Source organism: Notamacropus eugenii, chromosome 2 (assembly GCF_028372415.1).
Source record: "Notamacropus eugenii isolate mMacEug1 chromosome 2, mMacEug1.pri_v2, whole genome shotgun sequence".
Lineage (NCBI taxonomy): Eukaryota > Metazoa > Chordata > Mammalia > Diprotodontia > Macropodidae > Notamacropus > Notamacropus eugenii.
This window is the reverse complement of record NC_092873.1, coordinates 316968493-316984565: the sequence shown is the minus strand read 5'-3', so window position 1 is coordinate 316984565 and position 16073 is coordinate 316968493. Positions and strand designations below refer to the sequence as shown.

At 40.2% G+C, this 16073-nt stretch overlaps 1 protein-coding gene across 10 annotated transcripts in view; it reads right to left on the bottom strand.

Moving 5' to 3' along the window:
- The window catches only part of GAS7 (growth arrest specific 7), a 282359-nt gene that overhangs the window by 141630 nt on the left and 124656 nt on the right, over positions 1-16073 (bottom strand). The window contains exon 1 of one of the 10 annotated variants that reach the window (XM_072645095.1): positions 4493-4742. The exons of 7 other annotated variants lie outside the window; for them this stretch is intronic. In XM_072645095.1, the coding sequence (XP_072501196.1) occupies positions 4493-4495 (3 nt within the window). In that variant the 5' untranslated portion in view covers positions 4496-4742. Of the gene's footprint in view, positions 1-2898; positions 3496-4492; positions 4743-16073 lie in introns of those variants that run through there. 2 more of the 10 variants (XM_072645093.1, XM_072645097.1) reach the window with 2 other exon arrangements.

Here is a 16073-nt window from a genome sequence, read left to right as displayed (position 1 = left end):
CTCTCTCACAGAGTCTCCAAGTCATGAACAGAACTTCTTGATGGATTAGATAAGAAGAGAATTAATTACCATGGGGATAGTTTGTATACAGTAATGGAGCATTGGACTAGTCAGGAAACCCAAGTCTCTAGTCTGGTCTCTATGACTAATGAGCTGTATGACTTCAAGCATACATTCTTTGGGCAAGTACTACCTCATCTCTTAATGTAATGGATGGGACCAGAATATCCCTAAGGTCCGTTTTAACTTTAAGATTCTACAACTGGATGAAGGACTTCCTGAGAGAATAGAAAAAAAGGGCTTAGGATTTCCCAGTGGAGTCTGCAAAGCTGCCTTTCAAAAAATTGATTAAACACGCTGTGTGAAGCTCTCCTCTGTCATAGACCTCTCCTCCACCCCATACATGAGCTCAGGAAGGGCACTTTGAGGCATTTCAATCTGCATAAATACACCTAACGAAACACACCAAACACTGAAAAGTTTATATCTACAAAGTAAGCACACAGCCGCAGCAAGAGATATGCAAAGGGAAGACAGAACCCCTAAAACTTGCATTGCGAAGCCCACTCTGTTTTCAAATTCTATTTTAAAATATTGAAAGTATTTTTTTTTCAAAGTTCAGTGTAAAAACCCTTACTTGGGTGAAACTGCAAGTCTCAACACTAATAGGTATTCATTAGCATCATAACGAAAATTAATTCTGACCCAAGCAAGGATCTTCAAATGTTGGTAACAAAGCTAGCAAAAGCTGTTAGGTCAAGAAGAATCATTTTAGGGAAAAAATAGCTTCCTTCCCCTTTCCAGGTTGAAGAAAGCTAAGGCAGTGTTGTCCTCCCAAGAGAAAGCCAAGGGAAGGAGCTCATTAGTAAAGTTTCTAGGCTCATTAGGAGGCACAGATAACACCTTGGGAAGATCTAAGCCTGCCACTAGGCATTTAACCTTCTGGAGCTTGCTGGAGTAGGGCAGAAGGAGCAAAAAGCAAGCCAAGACCACCTAACTTCCAGCTGGAGCCCTGAAGACCAGATTGCCAACAGAGGCTACTGAAATGAATTCTAGTTAATTTAATAAAATAGAAAGTAAAATTCAGTAAGTATTACTGATGTTCGCAACGGGACTTGTGATTTCATTGCTAGAGAGAACTTCCCATGTGGAAACTTCCTCCTATAATGCACTTCACATTTTTTTTTAGAGTTTTTGACCTACAGCATTTTAGGATTTAAGCGATTTGTTCACGATTTCACTGTATATGTGTGTTCGTTCATCCTTCTTCGTTGCTGAAGAAGACCATGCCATCAAAGAAATAACGACATAACTGTCACTTGATTTTGTCTGGAGTAAGGGAGGGCTGTGCAGGTCACCAGCCTCACTTCTCCTCCACAGTCATCTGAAGCCCGTGACCTGATATTCCTCAGGATGACTGGAGATGATCCAGGATGAGGCAATTGGAGTTAAGTGACTTGCCCAAGGTCACACAGCTAGTGATCAGGATTTTATAGTCATAAGTCAAAGGCAGAATTTGAACCCAGATCTTCAGTGAAGCCATTTGTTCATTACACCACCTGCTTCTCACTGACTGGACATTTAATAAAAATTTGGGCAGCCACGTGGCACAGTGGATAGAGCTAGGTCTAGAGAGTCAGGAAGACTCATCTTCCTGAGTTCGAGCCTGATTTAAGACACTAGCTGCGTGACTCTGGGCAAGCCACTTAATCCTGTTTGCCTCAATTTCCTCACCCATACAATGAGCTGGAGAAGGAAATGGTAAATCACTCCACTATCTTTGCCAAGAAAACCCCAAATGTGATCACAAAGAGTCAGACACAACTGAAAAACTACTCAACAAAAAGAAAAAGTTTAAAATTGTTTGCAGTAATGTGTGTGATGACTAGTTAAAGACTATTCCAATGGAAATGTTGGCAAGAAGTGTTTCATCAATGTAATTTGTTTATTTTTAAATAAAATTATATTTTCAGTGGGGGGAAAAAAAAAAGCAAATTCAATGCAAAAAGATATGTTTCTGTCAATTTAAGACCCTGAGCTCTTAAAGAGTTCCCTATTTAGTACCTGAATGAGTGAATATAGTGAAAATAATAAAAACAACCATAAAATCTAACATCACATTGTACTTTAAAGTTTACAAAAATTATTTACAGTACATTATCTCATTTATCAAAACAACCACCCTGTGAGGTAAGTACTATTATTATCCCCATTTTACAAATGAAGAAGGTGAGAGGTCAAGTGACTTGCTACTCAGTACAGTGTTTACAGCAGGATTTCAACTCCGGTCTTCCTGAGGTCAAAGCCAAGTCTAAGATTCTATCCACTTATACCATTGCTGCCTCAACACAGCAAAAGTCTATGCTATCTTTAGAGTGGTAAGCTCCTGTTTTAAGAGTCCCTCTATGAATACAAATTGACTTAGTAGATCATTTCTAAATTGTTTTCTAAGGCACATGGAGGTTGCTACTTGCTTAGCATCACATAGTAAGTGTGAGATTTGCAACCCACTCTTCTGATTCCAAGCCCCAGCACTTTCCCCACGAATTCCTGCTGCTTCTTAGGCACCTGGACTCATAACAACTACCATTCTTCTTCTCACACTTTAAGTTTCGTAAAACTTTCCTCACCTTTCCCCTCCTCACAGCTTTGTTATTATCTCCATTTCACAGATTGAGAAACTGAAGTTAAGAGGGATTAAACTATGCCTATCATCTCACAGATATTAGGCATCTAGGTCAAGACAGAAACCCAAATCTCTCTACTCAAAATCCAATGCTCTATCCACTGTACTCGCACTCTCTATGGTAATTAAAAATAAAAGAAACAGACTTCCTCCCTCCACTCTTCCTTTTCTAACCCAACAGCATTTACAGAGGATTGGAAGATTCAGCTTACCATTCATAAAGCTCCAGTGGCTTCCATTCACATCTCAGGTTAAAGTCAAACTAATGACAGTTTCTTCACAAACACTTTAACCAGTTTGCGCTACTATCATTATATCACACTCTCATCATCTTGAACTCTCCATTCCAGGTGTGCAAACTTAATCGCGTTCCCCAACATCTGACTTTCTTCTGCTTAATCCCAATGCAAGAGCCTAATCTCTGTAGTCTTCACACTAGACATTTCCCAAACCTAGAATGCCCTCCTCTTATTCTCTCTGTTAATCCCTTCTACTCACTCAAACTCTCCTCCCTGAGCTTTGACTAACCACATCCAGGTCCAAACACTCTAGCCCTCTTCAGGATAGAATGCATATAGCATTGCCCAGCTGTAATGAGTTTTAGGGTGTGTGCTCTATAAACTCGTGGAGCTTGTATTTCCTGTACTTACACACCTTAGCACTTAATCTGTGGTGCTTTCTGCTCCTTGAATAGGACACTCCAAGTCCCTTTTCCCTCCCCTGGTGCCAGCTTTGGATGGATTGTCCCCCATGCCAGGAATGCTCTGCTCCCTCAATTCTACTTCTTTCCCTGTCTCCTTTTAAGATTCAGTTCCAAACCTTCCGGTGGAGTGAAGGGAGTGGTTCTTGTTTCTACTATTACCTTCCCTTCGGAGGTTACTTTCCATGTACTCTGCTTTACATACTTTATATGTATGTACCTGATGATTTACATGTATCTCTCCAGTGTTCACATGTTCACATGCTAATGTGAACACCTTGAGGACAGAGCCTTTTTTGTCTTTATTCATATTCTCAGAGCTTGGCACAGTGCCTGGTACATAATTAGTCTTACTTATTAACTGACTGTTAGAACTCTTTAAATACTAATCAATTCTGCCTCCAGAGAAGCATCTCATGTGAAGACTGTAGCTAAAATTGGCAACTTTCTTGGCCATAGAAAATATTCACTTCAGTGATGCTGCAAAGGCAGCGGGGTCAGAGGGGGGCCTCTTTCCAAGGCAGGGGAAAGCACTCTGTTGAAGAAACGCAAACTGTAAAACAACAATAACCTTTGAGCTTCTCTCATACTCTTAGAGTCTCTCTCATACAACAGCAACAATTATGATCAACATTACTATTATCTCTACCAAAAACTCTGAATGAATCACTTTTCTGTACATGGTACTATGCTGGGCATCCTAAATAACCTGTTAGACTGTTTCTAACTTCTGGAAATGCTTCTTGAGATTTCCTCATCTGTAAAGTTGGAATACATGCTATTATGTCATTGAGTTGCACCAGACAAAATCTTTGTTTCTCCACTTCTCAAATTACACACCTCCTGTTTAACTCCTTTGCCCTCTTCCATCTTTCTCTTACTCCTGTTCTCCCATCTCTACTATCAGTACCACTGAGGCCCTATTAACTTAAAACAAGAGGCTTAATCCTCAAACATAAGGCATTCAACAACAACAGCCCTGGTTTGAGAGAATTGGGTTTTTTCCTTTTTTAAATAGCATCCTTCCATTATTCAGGTACTTTTGACAACATTAACAATAAAGACAAAACAACAACATAATTTTGGTAAAGCAAGCTCTCTCTTACCATAAGAGGACAGTGAAAGGTGGTTGCTGACCCAGAGAAAAAAAGCACCTTGATTTGCTTGGGAGTTCTCAGGCATCTGACTTCAGCCCATGCAGAGACTGACTACTTGGCCACTTGCTTCCTTCCCCACAGCACAATCTGAGGGAAATGAAGCAAGAGACTTCCTCGGGGTCAGGGCTCTGTGAACCACAGAGGATGTCTCTGTGGCTTTTCTAACCGTGTCTCTTTCACAGAGAATTAAATGCACTGCACAGTTCCTTCAAAATCTATTCCAGCTCTTGTTAGGAAATCAAACGACTCATTCTGGACTTTCCAGATGCGAAGCTTCTGGAGGCATATTTTTTTTTCCCTTTGCTCAGCTTAAAAAGTTGGGTTAGGTCATTGAACACAATGATCAGGCCTGTGCCACTGACCACTTGGGCCTCCCGCCCCCGGGCCCTGGGACAAAGGCTGCTTTGTCCACTGTGCTTTGGGAAGAGAATCCTTGGCCCTTCCCCAGCCCCGTCTGTCCCAAAGTGGAATGCTTGCTTTTAATTTCTAATCAGCCCTTTGTCAGCCCCAGCAGCCAAAACTGCAAGCCAGAAAGAGCAAAGCATGATATGTTTCCAGGATAATTACTATCTTGGGTCAGCTTGGAACTGGCTGGAAAACAGGTGCTGCCTGGACTGGGCATCAAGGCCACCTGCCCTTACTCTCTCCCCAATACCACCAAATCTTTTCTTGTGAGGGGGAATGCCAGTGGGCACCGAGGGCACAACAGGCAAATCTTGAATGACAGTATGCCTTATGACTGCAATCTTTTCCAAAACATACAAGCTATTCCTTACTAAAAGATCACACTCATCTACCAATCTGTGGGACTAAGATTAAGCCTGTTAGCTCAGGTTTCAAATTCAAACCTCAAATTCTCACTTTCTGCGTGACCCTGTGCATGTCACTGTCTCACTGGCCTCTATGCCATTTTGTGAACAAAACTCTCCATTATTCAGCTCCTGGCATTCTCTCTAGCCATCCCTCATGCCTGGAATGCTCTCCCTACTCATATTTGCCGCCTGGCTTTCCTGGCTTCATTTAAGTCCCAACGAAAATCTCATCTTCTACAGCAAACCTTTCCCAACCCCTTGTAAATGCCTCCCCTCTCTTAATTATTTCCTATTTCTCCTGTATGTAGCTTGTTCATACATGTTCAACTCTGAAACATGCCCTCTGACTGGAGAGGGTGGAGGCTGGACATTGGAGAGCTCCTCCATAATCTTCTACCATTTAAGGAAGGCACTTGACATTTACTTCGTCATCTCCCACCCTGATGACCTAAAGAATCATTTCATGATCTATAGAAATTCATCACTTTGCAAGGTGAAATCAACTCTAAAATTCACAACTTTTCATTTCCCATCCTGCTATAGGACTTCATCATGCCCCCATCATTTCCCCCCTATCCCTTTTTTTCAGTTTTTTATTTTTTAAAATATGTTGTCTTCCCTGTTAGATTGTAACCTTCTCAGGAGCAGAAACAGTCTTTGTATACCAAAATGCCCGGTGTATCCCATATTAGCACAGTACCTAACATATAATAGTTTCTTTAGAAAATGTTCATTGACTTAGTGATTAAATCTAGACTCCTATGGTCCATGAAAAGTCTTTCTCCCTCACCTCTTTAACGGACTGCTATATCCACTGCTATTTCTTGGGCTTCCATTACAGGACTGACCTTGGCACTATTTTGAAATAGTCTTGGTTCCTCAGCTATAGGCACCGTCATGCTGAATCCCCATGGCTCAGGATCCACACCACAATTCCTCACGTAGACCTTCTCATCTTAGGCAGTACTACATACTCTGATCCCATACTCTGGCCCTCATAATCTTTAATTCTGCCCATCACAAATTCTTCTCCTCTTTCCCAGGATGTAAAATCTCTTTGAAACTGACAATTAATTCAATAAGCTGACTGGTGACAATGTATCACCCTCTTAGATAAAAGATGAATGTTTTACCTAAATTCTCTGAAGATTCATTGCCAAATGGGTGATAGCAGAAATTTCAGGCACCACAGCCAACCAGGGACTAAGCAGGCCAAGAACTTTTTTATGTAGCCTCCTCCATCAACAGGTGTCACTGGATTAAAGAGCTTTAAAAACAAATGTGGAGATGACAGTATTGCAGCTGCTGCCACCATTCTTAAACAGGTCATCATTTTCCTTGTCTTTAAAATGAGGAGATTGGACTAGTTCCCTAAGATCCATTTGAGCTGCAGTATTTTACATAAAAATCTGAAATCATCTTTTAAAGAATAACTAAAGCAAATGAGACTAACATTTTATATAGCTCTTTTAAGGTTTACATATATAGTACTGTCTTATATGATCCTCCTACCACCTCTAGGATGCAGGTGCTATGTTTCTCCCATTTTACAGAAGGGAAAACTGAGGCAGATGGAAATTAAATGTGCCCACAGTCACACTGCTAGTAAGTGTCTGAGTCCCAATTTGAACTCAAGTCTTCCTGATTCCAGGTCCAGGGCAGGTCCACCTTGATTTAATGAATTTAGTATCCCTGAACTAAGGTTTGCAAAAATAGATAGGGGACAGGGTTCACGAAGTTTTTAAAAAACAGATGTCAGTGTTTCTCTAGCACTGTTCACTTAAAGGATCTTGACCAGTATAACATAAGTAATCTGGTTTCCTTGGTAGATAAATACAGGACTGTGCTGGAACCAGCCCCAACAGTTCATAGTGACACTTGCAGTGTGACCATTCATACCTTGGGAATCAGTAAACACCATATCAAGGCTTGAGTTAATGTTTGCTGATTATCTAGATTTAAGAAGAGGACAGAGAAAATGTGTATGCAGATTAAATGTAAAGCTATATATGAATTCTCCCCCTTTCCCCCGAGAGAGCTGATTGTAGAACATTCACCAGCATACCCTTGGAGACACACACACACACACACACACACAATTCACATATTCCTGAACCACCAGAATTCAGCATTGAAAGGTATAAAGAAGAGGAGCCAAGACAATCTCATATCTCATATACAGCTCCTAAAGCTTTGTGGCTCTATGACATGATTTCAATCTCACGCGGTGACCTCTGATTTTGTGTGTATGCTTTCTATACTCTCACTGAACAACACTTTTGATCCTAATTTGGTTTTCCAAGTAAATATTTCAACTGAGAAGACAATATGTTGACAAGATAATCTGTTTAGAAGTTATATTTCTCAGCAACAATGAATAAACAGAAATTATGCTTTATCAGTCTTTTCTACATTTGGTCAGGTTGAGTTAGTCCCTCAGAGCCTAATGACCACCATCTAAATGAGTTCTTGATCCTGAGAGACTGGATGTGACTTCACCAAGGTCCGAGACCCTACTAACTTCTCTCTGTCTCTGTCCCCTCTACCCTCATTAAACATAAAATTTCATATCTAAACTATCAGAACTTGAACATTCAGTCTTGGATGTCAAATTTTAATGAAGTTAAACTGTCCAAGGGGATTTCTTTTTTAATAATGTTTTATTTTTTCAAATTACATGTAAAGACAATTTTCAATACCTTCCTTCTCTCTCTCTCTCCCCCCCTCCCTAAGATGGCAATCAATCTGATATAGGTTGTACATGTGCAATCATGTAAAACCTAGAGGAACATCTTCAAGGGATTATCTTTTTTTTTCTTATTATTAACAATGTGATGATCTAGACAGAGAGCAGGCCTCTGAGTTAAGAAGACTTGAATTCAAATCCTGCTTCTAACACAGACTGGTTGTCACCTAAAACAAGCCACTTAATTTCTTAGAGCCCTAGGCTCTCTAAAACTATATGCTACAAAGCAAGTATTGTTGACCTGCATTTATGGTAATAAAAATAACAATAATAAAATTTATGATAGCATGACACATCTCATTTTATCTTGAAAACAACCATGAGAGGTAAGTGCTATTTTACAACTGAGGAAAGTAAGAGAATGGTGGTTTCCCCAGGGTCACACAACTGAGAAGTGTCGTAGGCTAGATCTGAACTCAGGTCTTATTAATTCCAAGTCCAGTATCTCATCCACTCACACATTTACCTCCCTGTTGGTAGAGTTTCCTCACTGGGAGTTCTCTATACCAATAAAATCAGTGGTCTGTTCCTTCCACCACCTTCTTTCATACTCCCCCCAAAGAAAAGCGGAGGCAGATTCCCTTAGTTAATGAGATTCAGGACTAAAACTAAAACACAAACAAAGTCTGTCTGGAAGGGGAAGCTAGGTGGCAGAGTGGATAGAGTGTTGGGCCTGGAGTCAGGAAGACCGGTATTCAAAGCTGACCTCAGACACTACTAGGCGTGAGACCTTGGGAAAGTTACTTAACTTCTGTCTTCCTCAGTTTCCCTCTGTTAAATGGGGATAAAAATAGAAGCTACCTACTTCCCAGGATTGTTGTAAGGATCAGATGTGATATTTATACCATACTTAGCATAGTTCCTGGCACACAGCAAGCTTGATGCAAATGCTAGCCATCATAAATCTTTATTATTCCTAGTTACATAGAGAACAGATAAAATTAAACTGTCAGAGCCTTCGGTCTACTCAAATCAAAAGACAGAAACTTTTTTAGGTCTTTCAGAATCTTTAAGAGAAATGCTATAACTTGAGTTAAATAAAATTCATACTTCTTTATCCTGGGAAATCTGTATTGGCTGGTATTTTCTTTCTTTGAAGTTCTCCAATTTAATTCCTAATTGCCACAAAATATCTATTTTAATAGGTTCACTTCTCTGATCTCTTGACATTTACCTTCCTTTGAAGGAAAGGGAGGGAGGAGGCAGACAGGAGGGCTCTGGAGAAGTGAGGCTGGTGACCTGCAGAGCCCTCTCTCCCTCAAAACAAAGTCAAGTGCAAGTCATGTCATCATTTCTCTGATGGCATGGTCTTCTTCAGCAATGAAAGACAAACACAATCCTGTGAGTACACGCAGCTTGCTGAATGGGGACCTAGCTAGCTGGGTAAGTCAGCTCCTCCTCTCCTGTCTGCCCCACCCCCCCTTCCTTCTCCTCTGCAAAGGAGGGTAAATTTGGATGGCCAAAAGATGCCCAGTTGACTTGGGTTTTGCCGGCACCGCTCCCCTCCCCTCCCCTCCTCTCATCACCTCCCTTCTCCTCAACCTAGGATGCTAATGGGCCCCTGCCTAAAGGCTCTTCTGGACCCCCCCTAGCTTTAGAGTGAGTATCAATAGTAATTGTTGCTGTTTCCCTCCCAGTCAGAGGTCTTTCTTTTTCTTGACCTCATTAAAGGGGCCATGCCCTGGCTACTTCTTAAACAGGCCTATTCAATGAATGGGTGTTACCTCACCCTAAGCGAGTACCTGCAAAGACCTAGGCCTAAAGGGGCCAAGGTCTTCCAGTGCATCCTGGGTCATCTCCAGTCATCCTGATGAATATCTGGTCACTGGGTCCAGATGGCTCAGGAGGAGAAAGTGAGGCTGGTGACCTGCACAGCCCTCCCTCACTCAAAACAAAGTCAAGTGCAAGTCTTGTCATTATTTCTCTGATGGCATGGTCTTCTTCGCAATGAAGGACAAATACAATTTGTTCTACTAATCTATCTCTTTCAAAAGACTTAACATAATCATTGGTTATAAATAACACTAAATGGGTTTCTACCTTGCTTATTTATCTATAAATAGGCAAATTTCAAGATGATCTGAACTTATATGTAGAACACAACAGCAAACCTGTAATCAACTTCCATTAGTCTAACATAAAATTCTGCCAGCCTGAATTTTCCAGTTTTATGAAGTTAAATCTGGCCAACAAGAACTACATGACCACCGTAGCTACTATTCCTTAATTCAGGTCCATTGAATGTGTCTAGTAAAGCACCCAAAGAAACTTCATTATTAATTATCTGTTGTTTTCTATAGACTGAGTATATGTGTCCTGCAACTATTATTTGTAAGGAAAACTTTCCATATGATAGTTTTGTTTCATTATTATGACTGACTGTGGTTGCTGCAGTTTATTTGGTGGAGGGGGGAAGGTCAAGGTGTTTGTTGGGAGAGTGTGTATGCCAAAAAATGACTGATATGTCCAGTAATAAAAGGGAAGGAAAAGCATCACTATACAGTAATTTCTCAATTTTTCAAAATGTTTCCAAATCACAACTTACCAGCTTATTTCATTGGAGAGTTTCCTGGGTTTTAGTAGCCAAGGGAGCATTATTGCTTAGGTGTGTGGTCTGAGAGTATTTTCTCCTTGCCTAGTCTAAGAATGTGGTCCACAGGTCAGTTTAATTAATGCTGAGCACTACTCTCTCCTCAAACATGTTCATATAGCACCTAAAGGATTACAAAGCACTTTTCATGTAAGACCATATACTAGATCCCATAAGGGATAGACTAAGGTGTAATTCATAGTCCTTACCATAGAGGAACTTAGAAAAAAGCTGAAGAGAACACAAACATAATGATCAATGTGGTGAGAAGTAGTGGCATAATGGATAGAGAAATGGCCTTAACGTCAGAAACCCTCACATGCATATCCTGGCTATGTAATCCTGGCCAAGTCATGTAATCTCTCAACATCTCAGGCAATCTTTGATGACTATAACTACTGGAGGAATTACAGATCAATGTGGGTATATGAAGACTCTTCACCAAAGAGGGTCCAATACTGGTGACTTGGGGCAAGGAATAAAACTATATGAAATGAGGGAGGAAGGGAAGGAAGGAAAACTCTATTAAGCATTTACTATGTGCTAGGCACTCACTGCTATGCACTTAGCAAATATTAATTACCTTACTTTATCCTCAAAAACTGAGGGAAATAGGTGTTATTATTTACCCTATTTTATAGTTGAGGAAACTGGAAATAGTCAGAGGAAACAGTCAGAAATGAAGTGACTTGCCCAGAGTCACGTACCTGATAAATATCTGAGTCAGGACTTGAACTCAGGTATTCCTGATGAGAAACCTAGCATTCTAGCCATAGTATTCCTAGTTAGAGACAGCTAATCCTAGAACCTCTATCTATCTAGCTACTGTTAAAGAGAGTATCCTCATTGGGAGTTCACTATACCAACAAAGAAAACCAAATGACCAATGCTAATAATAATATTTTCCAGAATTCAGAAAAGGAAAAGATTCTTGGGTAGAGATGGCATCAGAACATTCTTGGAGAAGATAGGATTTTAAGATAATTGTAAAAAATGAGGAATTTCTATAAATGGAAATAACAAGGAAATGAAGTAGGGGAAAAAACAAACAAAAAAAGTGAATATAGTATGCTTTAATCTGCATTCAGAGTCCATAGTTCTTTCTCTGAATATTGATAGTATTTTCTATCATGAGTCTTTTGGAATTGTCTTAGATCACTGTTACTGAGAAGAGTTAAGTCTATCAAAGCTGGTCATAACACCATATTGTTGTTACTGTGTATAATGTTCTCCTGGTTCTGCACATTTCACCCAGCCTCAGTTCATCTTTCTAGGTTTTCTGAAATCCACCTGCTCATCAATTTTTATAGAACAATAGTATTCCATTACATTCATATACCACTATTTGTTCAGCCATTAACCAACTGACAGGCATCCCTTCAATTTCCAATTCTTTGCCACCGCAAAAAGATCTGCTATAAATATTTTTGTACATGTGGGTTCTTCTCCACTTTTTATGACCTCTTTGGGATACAGACATAGAAGTGGCATTTCTGGATCAAAGAACATGCACAGTTTTATACCCCGTTTGGGCATAGTTATTGTGTTTTGTCCTTTGTTTTTGAAGAAGACCATGACATCAGAGAAATGATGACATGACTTGCACTTGACTTTGTTTTGAATGAGGAGGGCTGTGCATGGGTACCAGCTTCACTTTCTTCTCCTGAGCCATCCAGATCCAGTGACCAGATATTCATCATAGTTCCAAACTGCTTTCCAGAATGGTTGGATCAGTTCACAACTCCATCAACAATGCATTAATGTTTTAATTTTCCCACATCTTCTCCAACATTTATCAATTTCCTTTTTTGCATTATTAGTCAATATGACCAGTGTGACACAGTACCTCAAGTTGTTTTAATTTGCATTTCTCTAATCAATAGTGATTTAAAGCCTTTGTATATGACTATTAGAAAGTATCTGGTAGATACTAGTCCAGGAAGAAGGTTACAAAGTCCTCAACTGCTGTGGTAGCAAATGGAAGGGAAAGGAAGATATTGAATGGAAGAGGAGAATGATGTGGACGAATGAAGTTTAAAAATTAAACCTCCAAAGTTTCCAATCTTCAAGGCTGACAGGGGGAATGTTACTACTATTAACCAAAAATGGGAAATCTGGCAGGGAAGTAATTTTATTTTGGTTAAATACAGTGAACTGCAGTAGAAAAGTGTATATAACCAGTCAATAGATGCCATTGGAGGTGACAGGATTGGAACTCTGAGAGAGAAACTGAGGCTGTCCATCTGCATAGAGATGGACAAGGTAAGATTTGTCAGGGAGACAGAGAAGAACAAAGATCCAAGGACTGAACATTGAGGATGGATACACCTATGCAGAAGATGTAAAAAGGGAGAAGAGTCCCCAAAAGAGGTCAGAAACATAGAAGAAAGCCAGTTAGGGGGAACAGAATATCAGAGCAACCAAATAAGTGGTTGTTGAGTAGAAATGGGCATTAAAAACCGTAGAGAAGTCCATGACAATAAGGATTAAGAAACTGCCAGTGCTTTAATAAAGAGGATTTTAGAGGAAGCTGGTTCCATGGAGGTAGGGTAGAAACCAAATTTCAGATACTTAAGGGCTTCATGGGTGGTGAGGAAATGGGAGTCAGAGAATGTCAATTATTCATTTGAATTGAGAAATTTGATGAAAGGAGAAAAATAGGACTATAGCCAGAGAAGGAAGGATTAAGTTGTGTTTTCTATCCACCCCAACACTAAGGCTTCTTGGTTTTATAATTATCTGGTATACATGATCTCTCACTTGTGTAATGTAAACAGTTCCCATATACATAATCCACTAGTATTCATGGTTCCATATATTTTGTGGTACCTCCCCAGTATGCATAATCCTACATGGCATATGGTTTTCATCATATTCCCTACTCCAGTATCTGTACTCCTACTGTAAATAGTCCACAGCCTAAATTTATTTTTCAGCATGCATGTTTCCTAAAGCCTATGGAGATCTCTAGTCTACTGGTTCTCCTAGGATGCTGAGCTCCTTGGGGTTCCCCTGGGCACTTGGTAACCAGTGACTGCAGCCTGAATTTTGGTCTCTGGACTATCCAAGAGGAGACTAAAATGAAGTTACGAGAAAATGTGCTAACAGAAGGGGAAGCACTGCCAAAGAAATGTAAGGCCTTGTGATTTAAGGTGATGATTACCATACTGATGATCACAACCTACATTTCTGTGACATTCAAGTTTTGCAAAGAACTTTCCTTACAACCCTATGAGAAGGAGAAGGAATGTTAAGTATTATTATACTCAATACACAAATAAAGAAACTGAGTTTCAGAAAAAATAAGTTACTTACCTATGGGGTCACACAGCTAGAAATACCAGAGCAGAGACTCAAACCTATACCTTCTAATTCCAAATCAAATGGGAGGAGGATTCACGAGGTGAGCAACAGAATTCCAGATCTCCTTCTCAAAAGTTTGTGCAGAAAGCCTTTTATAAGCCCTCAAGTGCTTTATATAGGTGAGAGTATCATTATTCTCCCAGAACACTGAGGGCTGGGGCTGCCTGACACCATTTTGCTTCCCTGGGAGACTGCTCTATTTTAGAGTGACTCTTGACCCCTAGAGTTTGGTAACCCACATCAAGTCCAGGTTTGCTAAACAGTGCACCACTTCCCATTTGCAAACTTCAGGAAGACCTCACCAAATAGAGGGGGAAAAGGGAGGAAACATCTGTGCATTGAGCAGTGAAGTCATAAAATTCACTTTATTTTCCTTCCTCAATTGACAAATACTTATCCAGTCTATTCCTTCCCTACCCCCTAGCCCAATACAACAAGCAAAACAAACAGAAAAAAAAAATCACACAAAACATTTAAATAAAAGTGCCTGGGATCTGCTAAGTTGGAACAAGTTTTTAAAAAATCAGTCTCCGCCTTGTCCTTCCCCTAAAAGTAACAAGGACAGATAATACAGAAGTAGAATCATATAGTGGAGAGAGAGCTAAACTTGGGGAAATAACCATCACTGGACTTGAGTTTGAATCTCAGCTCTGCTTTGAAACCTTGGGCAAATCATTAACGTGCTTAGAATCTGTGTGACTTTGGGCAAGTAAATTGATTTCTTCTGGCTGCAGTTAACTAATCTTTAAAATGAGGTTATATGAATAGATGATCTATCTCTAAGGTCCTTTCCACCTCCAAATCTATGATCCTACAAACACAAGACAGATTTAGAGGCAAGAGGAGGGAAGTGAGGAGGGAGGGGGAATAATGGAATGAGACGACAGAGGAAGACAAAAAGATACTTATGAATACACATAAAGCTCTTTTACCTTTACTCCTGCTCTAAATCTGAGATCATTGTTGTCCCTCTTTAGGGCATTCTTATCCTCACAAGTCCCTTTTGCCATCAGTTGATAGCCATCGGGGACATCTCTGACCTATCCTGCAGCTAGATCAGAATGAGTCCTAGCAGAACCATACTGTTTATTTTCCACCAAGGAACACCACTGAGACACATTCATCATAAGCTGAAATAATTTCCTTCTCACTTCTACCCAACAAGAGACCAGCAGACCACTAAAGGAAGCAAGCCATTCATTTGCAGTCACTGCTCCAGGCTCACCAGTGTTGCCTTGCTGGGGTTTTCCCAACAATATATTACACACAGCCAGAGTTCCTTTCCCTAGAATTACATTTCATAGAGTAGGGTGAGGGGAAGGAGAGAGACTGAATGAAATTCAGACTGGCAAGACTCTGATTTGTAGGATCATCAAATAAAGCCCTGGGATCTCTCTCTGTAGGTCTTTTCTTCCTCCCAGAAGCCCAGGTTTCAGTGTTGTACTTACACACCCACATTCTTTCAGAGCCACAGTCATAGCATAGAACACAAAGACTGGAAAACAAATAGGATGTTTCTCTGTGATCATCAATCTTTCAGCAGGAGCCCAATAAGTCTTCATTTACAACCTTCCTCCTTCCTGAGATTGGGTTGGGCTTGGATGGGGGGAGGGAGAGGAGAGGGAAAAGAAGAGGAAGAGGATGAGCCTGTATAGCTAATTTTCCTGTCCCCTCTCCATTAGAAACCATACCAGCATAAGATGGTCTGCAGAGACCTCAGATGAGACAAAAAAAAAAACCCAAAACCATGGTCTCCCACAGCTTCTGGTTGAAATGAAGTTGTGGAAAGAAAGGTACGGAAGCAGAATGGATTCCCCCTAACCTATACTGTCACTGCCTTCCCTATAATGGGTAATCCCTTAACCTAAAGCATCATGGGTTTGTGTGACTGAGTACTGAAAGTGACCTCCTCCTGTTTCAGAAATATGAAGCAATTTGCCCAAGATTATACAACAATAATTATTAGCATTTACGTAACACTTTAAAATTTGCAAAGTGCTTTACAAATATTATCAAGTT